This window comes from Trematomus bernacchii, unplaced genomic scaffold (genome assembly GCF_902827165.1).
Source record: "Trematomus bernacchii unplaced genomic scaffold, fTreBer1.1, whole genome shotgun sequence".
Classification (NCBI taxonomy): Eukaryota; Metazoa; Chordata; class Actinopteri; order Perciformes; family Nototheniidae; genus Trematomus; species Trematomus bernacchii.
The window spans coordinates 7,585,898-7,609,680 of NW_022987803.1; the positions used below are offsets into that span (position 1 = coordinate 7,585,898).

General features: G+C 40.5%; 1 protein-coding gene across 1 annotated transcript in view; it reads right to left on the bottom strand.

Annotated features, from left to right (window-relative positions):
* Nucleotides 1–61: 61 nt before the first annotated feature.
* Nucleotides 62–23,783, bottom strand: part of cnstb (consortin, connexin sorting protein b) — a 30,441-nt gene continuing 6,719 nt past the window's right edge. The window contains exons 2-11 of the mRNA XM_034150339.1: nucleotides 19,941–20,472; nucleotides 15,708–15,817; nucleotides 13,132–13,162; nucleotides 10,626–10,712; nucleotides 10,379–10,490; nucleotides 8,943–8,964; nucleotides 8,782–8,851; nucleotides 7,412–7,710; nucleotides 2,134–2,278; nucleotides 62–2,056 (exon numbers count right to left, since the gene is read on the bottom strand). Of these exons, the coding sequence (XP_034006230.1) occupies nucleotides 1,848–2,056; nucleotides 2,134–2,278; nucleotides 7,412–7,710; nucleotides 8,782–8,851; nucleotides 8,943–8,964; nucleotides 10,379–10,490; nucleotides 10,626–10,712; nucleotides 13,132–13,162; nucleotides 15,708–15,817; nucleotides 19,941–20,028 (1,173 nt within the window). The 5' untranslated portion in view covers nucleotides 20,029–20,472 and the 3' untranslated portion in view covers nucleotides 62–1,847. The remainder of the gene's footprint in view (nucleotides 2,057–2,133; nucleotides 2,279–7,411; nucleotides 7,711–8,781; nucleotides 8,852–8,942; nucleotides 8,965–10,378; nucleotides 10,491–10,625; nucleotides 10,713–13,131; nucleotides 13,163–15,707; nucleotides 15,818–19,940; nucleotides 20,473–23,783) is intronic.

The following is a 23,783-nucleotide window of genomic DNA, read 5'->3' on the forward strand; positions in this document are numbered from 1 at the left end:
TCATATTTTCACCAAAGCTTAAATTAGGGACAGGCATTGAAAAAGAAGACACAATGGCAAATTAATTAATCATTGTTTGTATTCCCTTGTGAACACAACTGAACATAAATATTGAAACATAGGTGGATTTAATAATTCAACACACAATTGGACATTAGGGAAGAAAGATAGAACAAATCGGGAGTTGAGAAGGAGATAAAAATGCGTTGACACATCAATAGCCAACATGGCAGAAACATGCTGTGAAATTTCAATTGTTCCATTTCAACAAAATGTAGTCTCAACAGGCGTATTTTGGTTGTTGTGTTACTTGTGCCGGACAGGAAACACAACTCTTGGTCCCTAAATCTCTGCTTTTAGACAAAATGATACAAAGACAGCATAACCCATGTACACTGGATATTCTAACACTCCCATTTAGGGCTGAAACTAATGATTGTATTCACTTGCAATTAATCTGTCGACTAGTTCTTCCAATTAATCCATGAGATGTTTGGTCTAAAAACATCAGAAAATGTAAAAAAAAAAGCCCATAAGTGTTTCCCAAATCCCACATTGACGTCCTCAATTGACATAAAACATATTCTATTTGCTGTCAGAGAGAGAAGTAAAGAAACCAGACAGAATTAATATTTAAAAAGCCAAATATATGTTCAACATATCAACATTTTAATAGACTTTTAAAAATGGTTGGCTATTCATTTAATAGATGACAAATAATAGATCAATCTTTGTAGCTCCTTTCCCAATGCAGATAATGAGGACGTATAAACATTTTAGGAAGAAATAGAGTTATAAACTTGAATTAAATTAATGTTTACTTGTTTTTGACTGTGGTGTCTCATACACAATCCAAATGTATCTTCTGTCCGCATTGGGTTTTTAAGATAATGATGCAGCCTTTTTGCTGACTGCAGGAGGAGACTAGATATAATCATGAATCCACATTTAGACCAGGATTAGGGATATACACTAAAGCGTGAAACATTGGGCACCAAAAGTATAAACACAGGGCGCGTGCTTGAATTTGTAGAGTTAAATGACTGTATCACATAATGATTATCATGATAACTTCACTGAAATGTATTTTGTTATAAGATAGTAGAATTGACTCGCTGTTATGAAATTATCCTTTTCATAAAGGGCCACGTCAAATCAGGGTTTTGCAAAATAATATAAATCTTTGTCGTCTGATAAGGTGTACAGCCCTACAATATGTTCAATTACAGGGATGAGTCAACAGAGGAAAATATAATAGTAACATGAGTTTAAAAATCATCTTTTTGCCCATTAATCTTTCAAAAAACAACACACTAATCCTAATTATTCCAAACATAGCTTTCTCTGTGTAGGTCAAAACATAACAACCAGAACAAGAAATCCTCTGGAACAAAAGACAAAGCTACATCAGCTACAAAATGTAAGGGAAACATTTGAACACACATAAACAACTTCTTCTGTTAAAATATAAACATTGTTGCGAAGTGTTGTGATCCCCTGTGTATGTTTCAGTTTAGGATAAAATGTCCACAGAAACAGCAGTAAGTAGGAGTTTTTTAACTCTCCGACAACATGCACACCAGTTTTACTGTTTAGTTGCTTTGAGCACCCATTCGTTATACATAAATCTTAGGCTGATAGCCCAAATTCATAAGTCTTGTGAGCCAAGAGACCCAAGCTCCAGTCACTGTAGGAGTTTAAACTTTAAACACTTTGGATGGCAGCGTCAGATCAATGTTTGTAGATCCCACATTGAGGGTTACAGTTGCTTTCAGGAACTCTTGCTTTCTTTTTCACACTGTCTTTTACAGTGCACATGTCTGAAACAGCAGTTGTTTACAAAGGGTCTAAATCCGGAGGGGCAGCCAGCGTCCGAGCCCTTCGAAGAACCTCCGCATGTTCATGATGTAGAAGTCCACGTTGTGAGTGAAGTCGGTGCAAATGTTGGAGTAAGTGTCCACCAGCGTGCAGTAGAGGGCGGTCCCGCCTATGCTGATCACCACGGTGACCAGACACAGCAGCAGAAGGATCAGGCAGGAATCTCCGCCTACCTCATCTGCAAGAAAGAAATGTAAGAATGTTGAACCTGAAACTTTTCTAATATAAATGTTTTCATTACAGGAGAGTCTGTACCTTGCTCAATGCCGTCCTCTGGCTCACTGAAGCGGACCTTGCGTTTGGAGTTCTGTTTAGTAGCTATTTCGGTTTCGGGAGGTAACCCATCCAGTGATGCTCTCCTCCTCTTCAGGATGGAGACTAGACCATCTGGAGAGGAACTCTGAAGGAGAGAGAAACAAGAGAAATGACCACGGGTTATGTTTTTGATTTGTTTTTCTGTTTGTCCGCAGGATAACGGTACATTTCCTGGCACAATTTTCAACGAATTTGGTAACATGGGCCAAGAAAGAATCCATAACATGTTGTTTAATTGTAATTGAAATGGTTTTGCGTAGGTCTGCACCTCTAGGATGTTCTGGTTTTAGGTTTGGTTCAGTTGGATGGAATAACATTGTACTGGGTAAGGTAAGGTACTAGTTACTGAGATATACAAACTAAAATTTGTTTTAAAAAAAGTCAACATGGCAACAGACAAAAACAGTCATGCTCATAGAAAACAAGCTGTTTAGCCAGAAAAGTGCCCACAGCCATAATGTCTAGTGCGATGGGTCAAAGTTGAGAACAGATATTTTTGGCATATAATTGTATCAGTTGTGTTAATTATTGCTTATAAATCTGACTAACCTGTTCGTTTGCTTAGAAACTGTACTGCTCATATGAGTGACCCTGTAGACCTTATTTATGTATTGCCCATAATTGCATAAACTGTACTTTTACTGTACTTGATAAGAAAACAAGCATGCAGGATTATAAGAGTTTTCTTTTTAGAAATCACAATGTACATAATGTTGTAGCACAATGTCCACATGTATACAATAACTCCTCAGTGTACAAATAACACATTGCAATAATATACAAAAAAGGTAGTCATTAAAGGTAGGGTTTCCTCGCTTCTCCACAAGTGCGAGGAAACGGCTTGTAGCTGCCACATTTTTGCCGCTCTTGGACTACGGGGATGTTGTGTACATGAACGCCTCAGCTCACTCACTTCATCTGCTGGACGCTGTCTACCATGGGGCTCTGAGGTTCATAACAAACTGTAAACCCCTCACACACCATTGCACGCTGTACTCTTTAGTCAACTGGACATCATTATCAATACGCAGATCACTGCACTGGTACAAATTCATCTATACCGCTATGCTTGGACTGCTGCCCCTCTACATATCCACTTACATATCACACAAACAGTACACCTATAGCCTACGATCTCAACATTACATCACTCTGTCCGTCCCCTCAGTTCGCACGGTGCTTGGAAAAAAAGCCATATCATACTCTGCCCCCTCGACCTGGAACACACTTCAGCAGGAACTTAAGCTGACCAGTTTGATACCCATCACGGATTTTAAACTAATTTTAAAAAAGCTGGAGAAATCATCTGTGGGTGTTTGCACCTGCTTTACCTGACTACTGTATGGATTTCAATGACTACTTTTTTTACGATGTTGTATTTTATTGTTGCCTCTGTGTTTAGTGTCCTGTCTGTCTGTAACTTTGTGTGGTAGTGTTACCACTGACAGGTCTCTCTTGGAAATGAGACCGTGTGTCTCAATGAGATTTTAAACCTGTATAAATAAAGGCTAAATTAAAAAATTAAAAAAAGGGTAGGTAAGAATGGAGAAACCAGCTCGAGTGCGCTAGAATTTGAAAATACACAGCCGGAAAAAATCTGCCACTTCCTTCAGACTTCCTTACAGAGCCCCTCCTCCAACACACACGAACGCGCACATGACCAATGAGGGCACGAGATCAGTTTGTGCACGAGATGGAAGGCTGACAGGCAGGTAGGCCATCCAGTTATTTTAGCCGGGCCGGCTAAAATTATTGGTCGTGCTTTTTACAGTACTACGGCTTCCACATGTTTGTATGGATTTTTTGTCAAAGCACTTAAGATATTCATTGCTATCGGGATGTTAAGAGCATTCCATGGAATATAACAAAAAGTGTATCTCGAGCCGGTTTCTCAAACTTCAAAATGCATACTATATTTTATGAAAAGAAACACAAACCAGGCCTAGTGTTGTTTGAGTCGTTTGTGAGTCATATGAGACCTATGACTTTATGACATTGAGACAATCAAATAGTGCATTATATTTGACTAAATACCTCATTATAGATATTGCAACTTTTTTGAACAGTTGACCATTATTGCCTCTGCAAATTATTTCCACAGTGAGATTTTGATAATGAGAATCATGAGTAATGTGAATATGATGACTAAGAACAGTCTGGTAAGCTCCGACGTTTATATCACATAACTGTAATGGAGTCTTTAAAACCAGGAAAATAAATAAAAATAGCTAAATTCAAGATAATATATAGTATCATATCTCAATATTGATACACTGTGGAAAAGTCAATAAATATTGTTAAAAAAAAAGAATCATTGGCTAATATTTACACTGTACTTACACTGTACAGCCAACAGAGGTCAGTAACGGGAGTAACTCCATACCCACCCTAATGAGAACCTTTTGACCTGATCATAATCTCTGAACAAACCACAGAGCAGAACACACAGCACGGTCGTATGCTGACTACTGGAGTGGAGTCATTTCTCAAGCTGTCAGCCTCATCTGCTTCCATCATTTATAGGTCAATTACTTACTGAGGGCAGTGGGTCAATAATAACATGCAGGATATTGCCGTGGTCATCACTTTCAGTCAAGTCTATAGGCTAGAGAGGCACATTGGTATAGTATGTGTGACTTTTAAGATTATGGTTTTCAAGTGAAGTCCCATTTAATTCTGGATTATCTGTTTAACCAATGTGTAAAACAACTTCAAGTCATATTTGTATATGAGTATGAGACAAAAAGCTCTTCCCCAGAATCCAGATGTAAACCCTGGAGCTGTTCCATAGAGAAATGTTTTAAGTGTGAGAGCATCCAATGCAGACTGTACGGTTGACGTTGGTATGATTTTCAATAATAAAACATTCTGTTAGTCGGAAAGATTTCACATTCAGCTTTATAGGGGGTTGTAATGACTTCTTGATTTTAAGGAGTATACTTTATTTTAATATACAGTTGTCGTGTATCTCAGGATTGTATCTGTATTCTGTGAAGAAAACTAAATTCAATTGGGACTTTTAAAGTTTGTTTTATTAAATAAGATAAAAACTTGGTGAATATCTTAAAAAAGATATGTATGATCACACAGCATTCCCTCTCTGCTTAACAGCCTTGTCCTGCATTTCAAAAGTATGCAGTTAAAACAACCCAGGAGCTAAAATAAAAATGGACAAGGGCCAGGGAAAAGAAAACACAGAATTTGTCTTAAAAAAAGCAGATTAAGTATAAATGATTGTTTAAAAAAAACGTAATACAGACAGAGAATTGTATTAAAGGTTCCATGTTTGTGGTATACTGCAGTTATTGTAGTTCATAATTTGTTCTGCAATTTTTTGTCCTGCATTGAATTTAATATGAAATATCCATAAAATACATCACCTAACGTTAGACAAGGGTCGTCAGTTTACTCAATGATCCTTTAAAGGTCCCATGACATGCTTTTCCGGTTATTCCGGTGACTGCTGACCAATCAGAGCACACTGGGCTCACAGGGAGGGTTGGGCAGGAGCTCCAACAAGCCGTGTAGGACAGAGAGTGAATGCACATACTATACAGAGATGCTGTATGAGAAACCAATGTGAGTTTGGAAAATTGCACAATATAAATCTATTCTAGTATACCTCAACAATGGAATTATGATCAGTAGAAATGGCCATGTCATGGGACCTTTAAATAAAAGGTTGGGGAACCAGTGCTGTAACTAATGATCCCTCAGCTAGATGGTGTTGGACAGCAGCAAACAGAAGTGAACTACCTGAAAGCTGCAAAGCACTATAAAACATGACTCATCAACATGTTTTTAAAATACTTCTAATGCTTTATTGTGCTCTGAGCCTTCATTCTGTGCTGTTTGAAAGGACCCAGTATGAGCTGTCACATACAGTATCGCACTGTCAAAGACTGATGTATTACTGTATACTGATGCTGCTGCTCAGCACTGTTGTGCCTGGCTGAGGACTGAATAAGCACTAAATGGCTTGTTTTCAAGAGAGTAAGCTCAACACTATTAGCTAGTCGTTAACTTTAGTCAGAAAAGCCACCAGTTTTCTCAAGGACTAATAATATACAGGACTAACTGGTACTGTATAGCCTGATGATAATGGATTTCTGAGGAGATGTGGATATTTGAAGGTTGAGAAACATATACAGCATATGATGATATGGACAGTATACGAAATGTTTTTATAATCTTTCCTTTTTTTTCTTATCTTAACAAATATCTTTGTTAAAAAACTTGACCATGATATGGACCAAGCTGAACACTTCACAGTTGAAAATAATGATTGGAGGACAAACTATGTGTTAGCATCACTGTATTTATAGTGAATATCTACAATAAACCACCATTGGTCTATTCATTTCCCTCATTTGAAGTCCAAATCAAGCCCGTAACTCATGCCAAATTCTGTCAAAAAAGTAAATGTTATCCTTTCAAATTAAAAGTATTGGTTATATTATTATAATTTGTTTCTGGCTTGCTATTAGGGCTTATTGGCATTCATTAATTCTAACACTGGGCACTGCTGTTACTTAATTTCTGAATAAGCTGACTGTTGACTTTAACTATGTTTTGGAGAAAGTGACTGCAAATAACTTGTTTTGTAAAAAGCTAACTCCCAAACGATTGGGATGTGACTCAACTATTTTAATTGTAAAATAGTCCCACCCAATCTATCCTCTGCTGGATTACATAACAGCCTGCTCCAATCAATGCAAAGCATTCAGCCTGCACTGCTTGTTTGGAATAGCTCATATTTCATCTCCACCTCTAGGAAGAACCAAGCCCCTTCAGCTCTGTGTTTGAGCCAGAACATGATGCTCAGGCTCAGTCATTTGGCAGGATAAACATCCCTAGTGTCCGGCCACACCAATGAATATGGGTGGAGGTTTTTTTTCATAGATATGTTGGCGATGATCTCACCAAGGAAACACAGAGATCAATAATGGGAGTGTCCCAAAAAAGACAAAGAGCTCTGAGTCAGAGAATAGTACTTATAGGAATACAGTTTAACTTTCTGCTGACAGATAGTATAATAGACAGCAAAATCATGCAAGAAAGGAATGAAAGATAGATGCATGGGTGGTAAGGTAAAAGGAAATGAGACAGAAAGGAAAGATGAGAAAGGCATGCAGGCTAGGAAAATATATTCACACCTCTCCTGTATTAACCTGTCACTCCCAACTTTAAAAAATGTATGATACAAATGTATTCCTACCCCCTCTGTGTCAGACAGCTTGGCCAGGTCCTTGTCTGAAGCCTGGGGGACTCCTGATGGCCACTCCACCTTCACCTCCTCCTCTGGTGTCTCCTCACAAGGGTCCTCTTGCTCTTCTACTTCCTGTCCCTCCTCATGTGTTTCTTCTTCTTCTTCTTCTTCTTCTCTTTCCTCCTCCTCCTCCTCCTCCTCCTCCTCCTCTTCCTCTTGATGTTCTGTCTGTGGTGAGGAAAGCTCTGTCTCTGAGTTCATGCTAAGCTCTTTTTCTTCATCCTGGTGTGTTGTTTCCGGCTCGAAGACTAGCATGTTGGAGAAACAAAGAAGATTCATTATTGACTTTGGATTATTATCACTGTAGAATAGTAAGTACCATACCATGTGTGAACTTGATGGTGTAATGATAGAGGTCTTGTGTATCTTAGTGTGTCCATGCGACCAAATTTGCCAGAATTTACTTTAGTTGATTATAAGTCTGGAAATGGATTAATGCAAATTAATTTCACTAATGTTGCATGTTTCTCAGAACTATTTTTGTAATTCATGCGCAAAACTGTTAAGCTCTTAATCTTTAAAAGAGACCTATTTTATTTGCTTTATTTCTCACCAATTACCAAATCAAATGCCTTGCATGGGAAAACCTACAAGGCAAGAAACCTGTATTGTCTTTTTCATCCATATGCAAAGCCAGAAACTCAGCTTTTAGAAATCTTCTTTCAAGAAAACCATGTTTCAGTGTTGAGGTTTAGACGGGGAAACAGACATTTGGACTTGTAACTTGTGAGCTGTTATTTGCTTTGTGAGGCATCAGAAATGGCCCATGTTACATGTCATTTGTTAGACGCTTTTATCCAAAGCGACTTACATACTCAATACTGTGGGCAATCCCCCCAGGAGCAATTTGGGGTGAATTGTCTTGCCCAGGGACACAACGACATGCTGACTGCAGTGGGACTCGAACTTGCTATCCCCTGATTTGAAGTCCAGCACACTAACCATTGAGCCACAGCCTCCCCATGTGTAATGCTTTCAACTTTTTATCAGGACTTTTAAAGTGTATCATTTGTCTGTTCTAATTGGCATTTTATCATGCAAATATGCAAAAGTAATATGGTGAACATAGTACATATTGAACCTGTTAGGCATCAGTATGTTAGCATTTTCATTGTGAGCATGTTGGAATAATAACATGGTAAGATGGTGAACATGGTACTTATTCTGCCAGTTTAGCATCATTGTGCATCATCATTGTGAGTGGTAACATGCTCACAAAGTACCTGTGAATTATCAGTATGTTAGCATTGCAGTTAGCATTGAGATAAAAACAAAGGCTGGCAGAGCTTGGTACTGTTTAAACAGTTAAACGTGTTTACCTTTATCATGGCAGGGTTGTAGCGTCTCGTTCTTGCTTTGAATGTCTTTCAGTGTTGCATTCAGCGTGTTCTGTTGAATCAAACAAAGTTGAATGTTTATTAGGATACTTTTTAAACAGAAAAAGAGCAATATATATCAAATGAAGGCTTACATGACTTACCTCTTCCACACAGGTGGATGGTCTGCATGATGCCACAAAGAGGAACACACAAAGAAGCAGAGGGAAGCCAAGTCAAGGGGAAGACCAGTCATTCAGCAGGAGAAATAGAAAAGACAGACAAAAAGAAGTAGAGAGAGGCCAGACAAGGTTATTGGTGTTACTTATTATAATACAAAATCTAATAAATTCTGCAAGTCTTTCCAGCAGGAGTTGGCATAGGTTCTCTAACAATTCTACCTGCATCACATGGCTGTGGGCTACAAAAACATACCTGGAGAGAGTCCCTGGATAGGTGGAACACAACAAAGTCTGGAATGCAGACTGCAGTATGTGTCTGTGTCTTTAGAAATTCATTATCCTGCTGTGTTTTCTGCCCTGTCAGAAATATAGATTTTCCCAAATGATTCCCAAGTGGGTCTGTATTCTCAGTGTGTCTTCATGTATTATTGATGTGTTGGATTCATCTGCGTGTCCACATATGAGATGAAGTTTGAGTTAAATTACAGTAAGGGAAAATGACCACTAAAAGGTTTCTGTTAGACAGCAATAAAGGTATTGGGAGGAAATGTAATGGGAGGAATCTTGTAAACGTGTTTATAGTGGAAGTTTGTGTTGTCTGTGTTGGACTTGGGTGTGGTAATCATAACATACATCACTTTACAAAATACAAGTGCTGGACAGTGTGAAACGTCTGTTTTTTTGTTAAGTGTTGTATAGAGTGGTACAGTTATGACGTAATTTTGCAGGCTAAAATGGAAGATAGCATTGCCAGGGGTCCCTCAACAAAAAATAATGGGTTTTTCCATTGGATTTCAAAATATTGCAGCATATAAGATCTTTGGCTAACACACGTTATTGCACGTTATTACACGTTTTCTTCAGCGGAATAATCTCCACATATCATCACCAATCTTATGATTTTTGAAGTGTAATGGCAATCGGCAGTTGTAAATAGCTAACATAATGCTATAAGCAAACTACATCAGGGTCACATGGCTGTGCATCACTACTGCTAAGCTAAAGGTGGAGTCATGTTGGGCGTAATGGCGTTTAGTAGTCTAATTTAGTCACTTGTTAGCAACTGCACACTTCAGACATTCATGAGTGGGGTTTTTACTGACGTATTTTATGTTGTAGAGCAACATATGAAAATCTCTATAGCTTGTGATAACCACAGATCTTTATTCAGGCATCTAACAAAGAGCACGTCAAAAAGAAACATTGACTTTTAGACTAGGGAACCAGTAGTAGTACATTTGAACCCATTTCCAGGTTTTAGGACTCATGTTGCAATACTGTCACCAGAGATGTGTGTCTGATGTTATGATCAGACACACATCTCTTTTGTGTCTGATCATAACATAAAAAGGCGGTCTATGAGTCCAGGTCTACTCCGAATTATATGAAAGCTTCATATGTTATGTGTTGTGGTATACCGATGATGTGTCCTGCAGATCTGGCTCAGGGTCTCGATGTGTTTCTGACCGATGCCGTCCGTCTCATCGGGCAAACAGCTTTCATCGCTTTTCTTCTCTTTCCACTGGCTCTCTGGGAAAACATGCGCATAAAATAAATGGACAATATCCACTATTTCTTTCTTTCTTTATATTGCACAGCCTTACAATTAGGCTTTTCATCACGGATCATATTTTATAGAGGAAGGCAACAAAATGCATACAGTACCCCAGTTCTCCTGCAGGGCGGCAAGGTTGGAGAGCAGACGTTCATGGTAGAGCTTCTCCAGCTGAAGGAACTGGATGGCCCACTGGTCTGGTTACATAATTAGTTAAAGAAACCAACTGAGATCAATCTTAACCTCTAGAGGAAACTACAGTTTAAGTTGTTTTATTTTGTTACTGTGTTTTACCACAAAGTCTGTTGTTTCTGTAAAACACGTGTTTACCAACAGCTGTAAAGTCCAAAACAGGGATTGTTAGTCACTTAAGATGAATAATGCATCAACTAAGATAAGATAAGAGATACATCATCTTGACACAAGAATTCCTCTTCCATATGCGGTCACTTTTTAAAGAAACTCTATTGTGCTTTATGGGGTTTTCCTTTATTGTGTCATGTAGGTTTTTGTAAATGGTCTGTAACAGCTACAATCCCAAAGTTCCCTCCAGAGGGAGTTTCTCTCACTCCTTTGTTTACTTCTGTAACATAGTGACATCACTATGTAACACTTGCACTTCTATTGGCTAGCGCTCTGACACATTGTACGTGATTTGCCAAGGGGCGGGACATCTCTAAGCGGTTGACCAATGACAACAGAACCAGGCAGGTAACCAATCAGACCAGACTAGGCTCTGGTTCAGACTGAGGTTGAAAAGAGGTGCTTTACGATCAAAGCATGTTAATATTTAACAATATTAGGTGAACAAAATATGAATATAGACCTGAAAATAAGCATAATATGTCCTATTAAAATTCTGAGTACAACCACAACCAGTTTTATATATGTCTGGTTAAAGAGATGAATAAAAGGCCATTGGTTCCGGCACTTTTGCCCCGCACAAGGACTGTTTATTTGCATACAAGTTAACCAAAGCACGCTCAAACGTGATTGGTCAATGCTGCTCAGACTACAATGACAATCAATAATGGTCCCAATATATGTTGTCCTTTTGCCTACAGATTCCGCATTCAAATGCAGATATCTCTTAGTAAAATAGACAAAATCCATAATATAATGCACATTACATAAGAAATACTACAAAACAAATACATGTATTCCTTTAGGAGGATTAGGACTCATTATGGTGCCCACATCATGCAGCTTTTAATTACAAATAACCAAAATCAATACGTAACTAAAGGGCAGCAAATTAATAGGAACAGGGCCTCAGGAGATCAAGGAGTTAGAAATATCCTCATAATGAAAAGGTCAATTAGAACTGTATGTCAGTCAGGATAACAGCATCAGCCAAATGTGTCAAGAAATATCAAAATAGAAATTGCAGCACTTCACAGCATTAAAGATAGAAGAGAAAATTACCCATTAGTTTAAGATAAATGTGAGTATGTCTTTGTCCATGTTATGATCTTGCATAATAAAAAAGCAAGACCAACTTAAAAAATAATACTGCATTGTTGTTGAATTATTTGAAAAGCAAAATCAGCAAAAGCCTTGATTTCTGCACGGATACAATTTATCTTGACATCATCATACATTAAGCGTTCTCAGTTTTCTCTCTGCCTCTCTTCCTCTGTCGCCTCACACATAAACACATTAACACACTTTGTCCTCCTTGCAGCAAGACAAGCCAACAGCTGTTGCCAGACCAACAGCACAAACAGAGTCAGAGGAAACTACTCCTGAAAGCCCTCAGGGCACACAGCCAAATGGGGAACACCCAGTTACTGAGATGAATAGAAAACCACAGCCACTACAAAGGCCCTCGGAGAGCACAGACCTCTACCAAAGCCAATGCTGCATTCACGTGCACGTTGGAAGGTCAATTTTCCCGAGTTGGGAAACTGTCTTTTGGACTTTGGTGCGTTCTTTGATTTAAATGGTAATTGCTCAGAGTGTTTCCAGGACTTTCTTTGACAACGCAAAAGGAAAGGAAACAAATCAGGTGAGACATGAAATGTTTACAAAAACGTTTGCATACTTGCTGAGTTTTTGTTACGAATTGAGTGGACGTTCACATACATTTTCACAGTAGTTTTTTCCTATAAGTCCAAAACATGAATGCAACACTAATTGTGAATACCCCAACCTGATTTCTAAAATGTATTGGGTAGTTTTTTGGCCCACGCTTCACAGTCTATGCACTTCAGCCATCCACCAAGTTTCATGAATATATGGCAAATCGTTTTTCTGTAATCCTGTGGAAAAACTGAAAAAGTTGCCAAAACCTTCATCTCCTTGATTTGGGTAGTCAGAGAGACAGTGATTGAAAAGACCAACAGCAAAGCAAACACATGTTTTCATATTATTGCCTTCACCAGACCAACACAGGCCTTTTTAAAACTTGTAAAGTTCCAAATCTGCTCCACATGACAACCCTCACCAAAGGTAAACCCCCTTTCAACCAAATGAAATCAAAGCACTCTTAGCTCTCTTTTGGCATATGCCAGTCCGGCTCAGTCACGGCTCAGCTGGAAAACACTAGTGACCGGTCACAATGCATAAAACAAATGAGGTCACTGATGAGGTCACTGTGCAATTTTGAAAGGATACAGTCCTCTTTGAGTGAAAACGCCTCTGCAATCTGAAAAAAAAGATAATTGAACAAACAGGAGGTACAGTACTTTGATTCATAGAAGTCTGCACATACAGTTAACATAATTGTTCATCGTGTTACTCTGTGAAACAAGTCATGTGACAGCGCTTTAGTGTGAAACATTACCCCTGAAGCATCAAAGCACACAATACTTCAACTGTGTCTGTAAACTCTAGGTAGACTGTTCCAAATGTTTATGTTTGAAATTCACCAAATTCCTTCAAAGTTGAAGATCACATGCGGTCACATGCATCTAATTATGGTGCGGATTACCGACTTGACTTTATACCTTTCTCTGCTTAACCTGTCGACTAAATGAAGAAATCATTCTTATATAATAACCAATTATACAAATATGCTATTGCCATGATCAATGAATCTGATTTCTGGATTGTCTAGCCTTATTGATTGCTTGGCTTTCATTCTGAATGGAAATGTATGACTGCTGTCTGACAGCTAGGTAAAGAGTTACAATTATTTTAAAAAATAGCCTCCACTTTTTATAGGTGGCTAAAATACAATGTTCTGCTGCCTCACCCACAGCAGTACAGTGCTCCACTTCCATGCTGTAACTCCTGACCTCACCAAAGCAGAACACTGCCTATTCAGATCGTTTGCTTTATTAATCCCAATCTCCAATATATTACATTTAGGTTACTCATGATATATGCTTAAAAACTTGATTTTCGGAGAACTTGGAATGAAAGAAATGTCGGCATTGGTGGCTGAAAAATCACTGAAAAGATCAATTGACCAAATGATTGCCAAATACATTTATGTTCCATTGAGTGTTATTTCACAGTAACAGCTGCTTTTTCCAAATACACTGAACTGCATCTCATTTCCTTTTGTTGTGTACAGCCTTTGTTCCATTATCACTAGAGTTGGCAGTGCTCTCGTTGTGTGTTGTGACTGTTAACTGCAAAGTATTGCACCGGCAACATGAAATCCCTTTTTTTTTTACTTTGAGTCTTTGCACTCGGAGACTAAACCAAACTACATTCATCACATTAATTAGCATATCTGTTTGAACACCATACGTGTGGTGGTCTGAAGCAGCAACAGGGAGAATATTAGAACAAATAAAACCGGGTTGCCAGTTGACATCCCTGCACCTGCAAGAGCAACACACTCTCACTCCCTAAACGGAGCGACGCTTGGTCAGGGTCCCGTGGCGTGCAGTTGTGACGCGCCGAGGCCCCTTCAGCTTCATAAACGGACGCAAAGAGCTTTCAACTGATTGCAATGTATTCCCATCGGCGGCGGTATTTGACGCTCAGGGAAGCACGGCATCGGTCCATGTCGGCGGCATTTAAAGGCAATGTGAGCGTCCATTCCGATTGGATAACGGAGGATTTTACACCCGGAAGTAACTATTCTCCTTACTGTCGATTGATTTTACAGTGATATCTGCACTACTCATCAACTCAAAAACACCAGATTATCCTTGTTAATTACACAACATGGATTGGTTTAAATTGTGTGCAATGCTTTTGTATTTTTCCCCTTCGATTCAGAGAAACAAATACTTTTTCGGAGTTTAGGATGGCAGAAGACACTACCCAGAATCCCCAGCTATCGTTTAGGACTACACCATGTGCTCTGTTTGACAAACCCCGTGATTAGTTCTCAAGCTCTGTGATTGGATGTTGGAGTGGCAGTGCGCGAAGTTTACACGCGTCAAACAGCACTTTGAAATGGAATGAAACCCATCGACAGCACACTAACCAAAACAGGAATCGAACGTGTCCTACCCCCCCCCCCCTCCTTAGGTCACAGGCTCCTCCAACAGTGCAACACAATAAAACAGATACACAGAAAAATGTTGTGTAATTACCAAGGATAATCTGGTGTTTTTTAGTTGATGAGTAGTGCAGATATCACTGTAAAATCAATCGACAGTAAGGAGAATAGTTACTTCCGGGTGTAAAATCCTCCGTTATCCAATGGGAATGGACGCTCACATTGCCTTTAAATGCCGCCAACATGGACCGATGCGGTGCTTCCCTGAGCGTCAAATACCGCCGCCGATGGGAATACATTGCAATCAGTTGAAAGCTCTTTGCGTCCGTTTATGAAGCTGAAGGAGCCTCGGCGCGTCCCAACTGCACGCCCAGGGACCCTGACCAAGTGTCGCTCCTGGACGTTTAGGGAGTGAGAGTGTGTTGGCAAGAGCAGTTGCATACATGTTCTTTTCTGCTTCAGTAACTGCTCCTGTTGTCTCCTTGAGCAATGCATTTTCAGGGAAGTTGTTGCTTTTCAGACGGCTGACTTTTTTAAAGAAGTAACCAAGTTACTGTATCGCGGTGCATTTCCATACTGGTGAAATCTAACAAGCAAGTAACACCAGCTAAGGGATTCATTAGAGAAAACAGAGACTTTGTAATGAGGTCACAAAGGAGGACACACACACACACACACACACACACACACACACACACACACACACACACACACACACACACACACACACACACACACACACACACACACACACACACACACACACACACACACACACACACACACACACCTGGTGCAGGGAGTGTGGCAGCAGTGTGTCGTCACTGTTTTCTCTGAGGGACTGCAGGGAGGCCACCAGCTCTGGGCTGAGGCCCGGCAGTTCATCTCTGGAGACACTTCCTAGGAACACACAACACAAACAAATGCTTTGGTTATGTCCAACAGCCTGAATTCTGATCACAGTATCTTTGCTGCAGAGTTTCTGCACTTCATTTCTCAATGGGTTATGTAATCAATGAGTGATAGTAATGGGGTATGAAAGTACAGATTACATTATTACTTAAAGGGACACGCCACTTATTTAAAAAGTCACAGGCAGCCCTGCAACTTTCCCCCCTCTAGTGGTTCCAATTGGTATTATTGTTGATAATGTTCGCAAAGACAACTGGGTGGCTTTACATTTTCCTTAGAGATATCAATAATACAGGTTGTACTGCATTTCATTTCCGAACAAGCTGTGCAACAGAGATGGTGATATCTTATGTTCTGTCTGTTGATTTTCATATGAACAAAAACATCAATCTATTGTTCATATGTCGTTAGCAACATGGCTAACGCTAGCAGCCTGTCTACTGTATTCAAATTATGCTTTGCAGGCTCTAGGGCACTTCCAAATTGCTGTATTATGTGTTGGAACATCTAAAGCAGAATTGCTAGTGGAGCCTGGCAGCGGCGAAACTGTGCCGCGCCAACACTAATTGCGCCGCATAAGCGCATAGTTGCACCGCATTTGCGGCTCAGTTGAAGCTCCCTCCGAGAGATGAGGCCCCCTCCGCGAGATGAGGCCCCCTCCGCGAGATGAGGCCCCCTCCGCGAGGTGAGGCCCCACGCAGTCTGCGTGATCTGCCTGTAGGAAGGGGCGGCCCTGAGTGTTACCATAGATAACACCATAGCTAACACTTTCCCGGTGTTACACCATCAACCAATTCTGCTAACTGGGGATTGCTACTATAGCAATAGTGTTGAGTTGTAGGCTATTATGTACAGGGCCGTCCCTCCCTACAGGCCGATCATGCAGGCTGCATGGGGCCTCACATTGCGCAGGGGGCCTCGGCTTATGAGCTCGACTTGTGCGCAGTTCTCAGCGCAGTTCTCAGCGCAGTTCTCAGCGCAGTTCTCAGCGCAGTTCTCCGCGCAGTTCTCCGCGCACTCCCCCCGCTGACATGCGAGAGTGACCCCTCGATTCCACCGGGTCCGTCTGCGTCGCGTCACGGCTGCACCGCGGTCCGGCGTCATACCCTACCGGGCGCGCTTCCGAAGCATTTCAGAAGCGGAGCGTCTTGCCTGCCGGCTCGCAGTTTTTGTTGAAATATGACATGTTGATGTCATATTTCCTGGACAGGCTACTTTGTACAGACAAAGTTAATAATAACTGTAATATTCCAGTTATAAACAACATGAATCAAAGATGTGTTGCTGTATTTTAGTGGTAAAAAACTGCATTCATCATCATAATTATTCTATATATATAATTTGCACAGTGCCTGTAAACCGGAGGAGAACGCTGGCATTTCTAGGGATAGGGTCTGCAAAATTAGTTTATTTTGGGGATGGGCCGGATGCTCTGACCGGTCCACTTCCTGCCCGGTGCCTCTGCAACGCCTCGCGTCGCGTTGAAAAATAGACTTGAATCCTATTTTGAGCGGAGCCCAGCGCCGAGACGCTTCTGGGACGCTTCTGAGCCGTAACGCGGCGCGTCTGGTGGAATAGCACCCATTGACTAGAGTGGTTGCGATCTGTGCGTACGCCGCGGCGCAGCCGTAACGCGGCCGTAACGCGGCGCAGACGGACCTGGTGGAATCGAGGGGTGAGAGTGAGAGTGAGAGGTGACAAGGGGAGTACGTCTGTAACCCGACACTGTTGCAATGAATCGACATCTGACCAATCACGGCTTTGATACGGCCACTAGTGCAGGTGAAGAGATGTCGGGGGGGCTCATCTCACAATGTCGCTTGGGGCCCCAAGTTGGCCAGGGACGGCCCTGATTATGTATAATGTAAGAGCTGCCTCAGTGAAATTTCTGGTAAGCAGTGATATGTTTAGGGCTTTTATAAGGTATAAAGAGAAAGTGTACTGTAATGCACTGCTGTTGACAGTGAGGAGCAATAAAGAGTCTGCAGTCTTGGTTCAGTCTAAAGAGCCCCCATGTTATTATTTCATTACCTCCATAAGAATAGGCGCAACCACTGCAATATTCTCAATTTCCAGGAGATTACGACCCAGAGGCAGACAGATTGGCAAATTAGACACAAGTGCTATAGGGAACCAATCAAAAAGGTAGATAGTCATTTTTGGCATTACATGACTATAGTGAATAAAAACAAAATAGAACACTTACTAAGCAATATGAAGTAAACCAATAGTTGCAGTTATTTGCGTTATACAATTTAGAATCTATTATTTGTCAAGCTTGATCTAAAAGACAAAAATGTAGGGTTTCTTGGTATCTCAAAATATGGGGCATGTGTGGGTGTGTGTGTTTGTGTGTGTCTCATGGCAGCCCCAGGCAGGGACCTGCACAGACATTTGGAGGGGCTATTGCTCTAAACTAGAAAAAGAAAATGAAAACCAGGGACATTTTTTGTTTTGCGGTCCATATCTCATTAACATATCTAATGTTAGGAACTATTAAAGACAAAATGCGGACAATTCTGTTTTAATGTAGTTTGACCATTGTAACTGCTGTGCCTTAAATAAACTCACTAATTGATTAAACCAGTTCAATACGCATTATTCTTATTCTTATCATTCTTTATGACAGTAACAGTAAGGTATCTAATTACTTATTTATTTAGTATTCCATAACTTAATAAGAGAGATGGTCAAACTAAAGTAGAGACATGACAGAAATCCTACAATGAAGCGGGACGGTGAACTGTTCTCCGTATGTGAGAGAGGGCGATCAAGAAAAGAGAGAGAGCGGTGAGGGAGTTTACGGAGCAGATGAAAAGACACAAGCACAATAACAAGTATATTTAGGTGTTTTTTTTGTAAATAACCGACGGTGTCAAGAGGAAGTAAAGTCCCCTGGTTTGTCCCCTACTGTATACTCTAAAAAAAACTCAAAATCAATTTAAGCATATTTAAAAACAGGGACATTTCCGGGGACAGATTGACCCGAGGATTGGCCACCAAAGCCAGGCAGGCACATGATCACCATAGCCATTTGAGGCCGGACCGGACTCGGAGGGCTTTCCTTTGCTTTTCAGCTGTCAGATTGTAAACAAAGTCACGTGACTGGGGGCAGATGACAGTGCTGACAAGGTGTGTTTTATCGCAGCGAGACTCTACAATACTAATTGTGGGCTTATCATGTTTATTCGGCCACAACAGAAAAAAAGACTTTCGCTCTCTCCAGAGGGGCAGGTCAGCCAAAAAGTTCAAAAGGGCCGTTGCCCAGGCAACATTAGCCCGTACCTGTGCAGGTCCCTGGCCCCAGGAGACGTAGAAGATGATAAATCTTCCTGACTAACAGGCTGTTACCTCAGCAGGTTGCCATCAGGGACAGCCCGTCAGCCTCTCGCCTAGAGACAATAAGGCGCTATTAAGTGAAGCTGTATGTTGCAACTCTTATGCAACATAGTCTGTATAGTACAAATGCAAATAACCAAGAGTGTTGGCCATGGCTTCCTTAAAGCTTAGTACCATCCTGATCATCTTAAGCTCTGTGTTTCCGGTGAAACCATAGTCCACAGGATGTCTGGTTGATTTATATCAGTGTTGGCCAAAAAAAAAAAGAAAGGACACTCGTTTTCTGTTACTCCTTTAGAAAACACAATGGAATACAAATACGTATTTTTCTATTTATAGAGAGCATGAAAACGCCGCAGTTCCAGCCGTTGACACGCATCAAACAGACTATTTCTTCTTAGCAGAAGCAATACAATCATTTTTAAATCCATAAATCATGTTTAAGTCCAAAACATGATTTAGTAAGTGAGTCTCAAATAACTGATGTATTTAGAAAGTAGCTGTGTATTAAGCAGTGATCCGCTCATTATTGCAAAGACAACCCCAACAGGTTGAGCAGGAATCACCATGAAGGGGTGTATTATACCTCAAGTAACGTACTAATGTGTCTCTCTGCTTTCTTTCTAGGGTGGTTAAAGACACACAAAACGTTATATTAATGAGTTTTTGTATTTATACTGGGAAAAAGGAACAATTCCTAAGGTGCGCAAACATAAAAATACCATAGCAGTCATACATTACATCCAAAGCAGATGGAGAAAAGGGATTTTACCTGTGGCACTGTTGAGGCTCACCCCTTCCTCTTTTAGCGTTGTCCCAGTGTCCGGACCTTTTGGCGGGAGAGCGTTCTTGTTACCCATCACCTCCGTCACTGCAGCGATGTTATCCTCCAAGTGAAAGCTTTTTCGAAAGGCCTCCAGTGGGCCGTGTCTGAGTCTCTTGTTTTAGGCCCTCACTGGATAAACATTTATTGTTTTTGACTTTTTGAGTGTGCTTCCTTTGGTAGGGATAAGAAAGTGAAAGTGTGTGTTACTCTAAGCTCCTAGAAAGGGCGTATCGAGCCTCAAGAATGAAGTTTCAGCAGGTGTGGTCTGTTATCACTCGTGACGGAGCATGTGATTTAATCCTCTATCCCCTCTCCTGGGTGGTCAAGAAAATAAATGTCCACCATCGTCTATCAAGGCTGGGCAGTGGAGGATGATGCTCTCAGATATCCAGACCTTCCATAGTCCTCTGTATGGTAAATAGTGCTTTCCTCTTTTCGTTTACATGCAGTGCAGCCCTCCTTCTTTGTTCACAGCAAGCTGTCAAAAAGAAAAGGTATATATTAAAAATGAGAAAATAACAAGCATAAACAGAGAAAGAAGAGAGCTGAATGCAAAGAGAAGCATCATTTCTGGTGTAATGGCAGTTATGTCATTGACTGAAAGGGACGTCTTTGTGTCCAAACCATAACTGCCCATTGAGGCATGGCAGAGTGCTCCCTGCTGAATAACTCCTGGGTTAAAAAAAATAACATCATAGTAGTCTGTGGAGTAGAATAACAGACAGCACACTGTGTAGCCTACTATCAATAATCTATTAATTACCAGGCAAGAGAGGGTTCACATTTTTCCTGCAGTACAATATAATGTAGTGTTATTCAACTGGAAAGGGAATATGTTGTTACTTGGATTCTGGGCAACAATGGGAACTTGTTGTATTAATTATTTATTCATTCTCTCAGGCATTTGTGAATGTTATTTATGTTAATAACAAACATTTGCCCTTCTTATAGATGCATCCTGTAACCAACAAGCCAATGCTATCAGCTCTGTGAGGCTGTTCAAGCAGGGCTTTGAGCTAAATGCTAACGCTAGCTAACATGCTCACAATGACAATTCTGAAATGCTGATGTTCAGCATGTTTTAATGTTTCACATTTCACTCACACTGCCTTGTGGTTTCAATTTAACTGCTGTCTGTAAGTTAAACAAAAGTCAGGTGGGGGAGTTTTTAGTTTGTGATAACACATTTATGACAGCAGGTCTGTTTTACAAACTTGAAGTGAGTTTAAAAGACTAAAACTCTTTGCAGGCAATAAAGGATTAACTAAGAGATGCTATTATCATAATAGGATTTCGGTTGTCGTAAATATTTAGGGTAAAAGTCTCAATTATCAGGCCTTTAGTTGATGCTTCTTTCCAGATATACAATTTCTGGCAAGGGAAGGATTACCTTTCTTGCCTATAGGGGCAGTTGACAAAGGTTTTCCTGTCGCTGTTAACAAAAGGTTGACAAGACCAGGCTCAAAACCCGAGGGCACCGAGCCTTCGCAGCAGCTGGCCCTAGGCTCTGGAACACTCTGCCCCTCCATGTGAGGTCGGCCCAGACCCTAGGGGTTTTTAAATCTACTCTTAAAACACACTTCTTCTCCCTGGCCTTTTAGTCAGAGCGGAGCACGACTCCTGACTTTTCCCTGTGTTTTTTATATATCTGTTGTAATTTATTGTCTTTTATTGTGATTGTAGTAATGTGTTTTTATGTGATTGTAGTATTTATTACATGTACAGCACTTTGGCCCGACCAAAAATCGCTTTTAAATGTGCTTTATAAATAAACCTTGATTTGATTTGATTTGATTTGATCAATGACCTTTTACAGGGCATTCACTCTAACCTTTAACCAGTTCTCTCACTGTAAATATTATCAAGTGATCAGTGGCGGCCGGCCCATAGGGGCGCTAGGGGCGCCGCCCCCCCCTCTTCCCACATTAAGAATAAAAAAAATAAAAAAAAATATCTTTAACATTTTTTTTTTTTTTTTTTTTAATAAACAAGGTAAATATTATATAATTGGTATCAGTAAAATGTATAATCTACAATAAAATCTCGTTTAAAATTGTGTTACGATGTCTAAAGTTACTGATAAATCACATGTTTCCTGCCTGGCCTTGCCCGTGTATCATTACTCCCTCTCGTCTGGGCGCTATGCACAGCGCCCAGACGAGAGTGCAGCAAGTGCAGCAGAAGCCAACTGTTGCTATCTTTAAACTATGCCGCCGAAACATAATTTCAGCCAATCAGCGTCGTCAAATCTGATGGTCACAGGCAGTGGCGGCTCCAGAGTATTTGTGTTGGGTAATCTATGGTAGGGCTAACCCATACAGTGGTGGGGCTCAAGTCAGTATTTGCAATGTAATTACATACACGCTATATCGCCCCCCTTGACAGTGAAACGCCATGCGTGAGGTTTAGATTATTTCCCTGTCTCAATCCAAATTGAACTGTATGAAATAAAAAGGCACATTTGTCTTGTAGTAAATACAAAGGGCGACCTGGAGCCAATCCTGCAATTTCCCCACAGGTGAAAGAGTTGACATGCTGAAAACCCAACCCCTGCAGGGGGGTCTGAGGGGATTCTCCCCCAGGAGATTTTTTGAAATACTAACATAAAATACACATTCTGGTACTCTCTTGAGAAGAAAAATAAATAAATCTATTACTACATATTTAAAAAAATGAATGCCATTTTTGTTTTTTGTTACTTTGTTCTGAAAGCTGAACCTGCTGCTCCTCAGAGAGAAAGGGGAAGAGGCTGTGTGAATTACATTGTGGATAAGGGTGGATAGCCCCCATTGTTCTGTGTGTCAAAATGAAAGACAGCCCACACACCTATCAATCATCAAACCGTGGGGTCTTATTTCACGTAATGTTGTATCTATGATGTATATAGAGATGTACTACCGCTAAAGTATTCTCCGTCGGGACTTCCTGCAACAACACCACGCCGTTATCGTGATTCTGATTGGCCAGAAGACATCAACCAAGATGTTTTATTGGGAAGAAGATCACTACGTGACAAAAGTTTTCAAAACCGTTTCTATAGTCTTCGGTAATTCCAGACAAGTGGCTACTGAAATCAATCTTACTAACTGCTGTCTGTGCAATTTACTCCGCGCGAGATGACGGACTTTATTTAGCTTACTTTAACATCATTTTTCATGGTGGGGCTAAGGTGAGGCTAAGCAATTTCTTGGTATGGCTGTAGCCTACCCCAGCCATACCCTGGCGCCGCCACTGGTCACAGGGCTCCTACGTGAGCGCCCGGTGCAGTCTGTGAGTTGTTTGGACTCGTATCCAAGGAGACAAAACAGGAAGCTGTCATACACTCTGGAAGCTACCATTAGCAGCTCATGAAAACTCCGTTTTTGACATAAAAATGGAATTATGGATCAACAATCATTTTTCAAAGTGACAGACACATTGGATTAACATATGGATTAACCTTCAGCTGCCTTTTTCTCGTTTTTGATCAGAATTGTTATTCTGCAAAAGGTGAGCATATCTCCATGTTTTGCTACCTAAAGCTACGTCATGTGATGTCTGTATTTGCTTCCCCTGTCGCGAGTTCTGATCGCTCAGTGATGATACTTATATTTCTAGAATCTGTGGAATCTCAGCTTGTAAGCTTGTTTGTGCATATCCGATAAGTATATCGATTGATTTATACCTAGAGCGCGTTAGCATTCTTTCGCTCAGGGCTCATTTAGACGCTTCTTGTGAGACTTGTGTTTTGTTTCGGTAAACATGGTTCATATCATCAGTTAGATGCATTTCCTCTGAGTAGGACACATG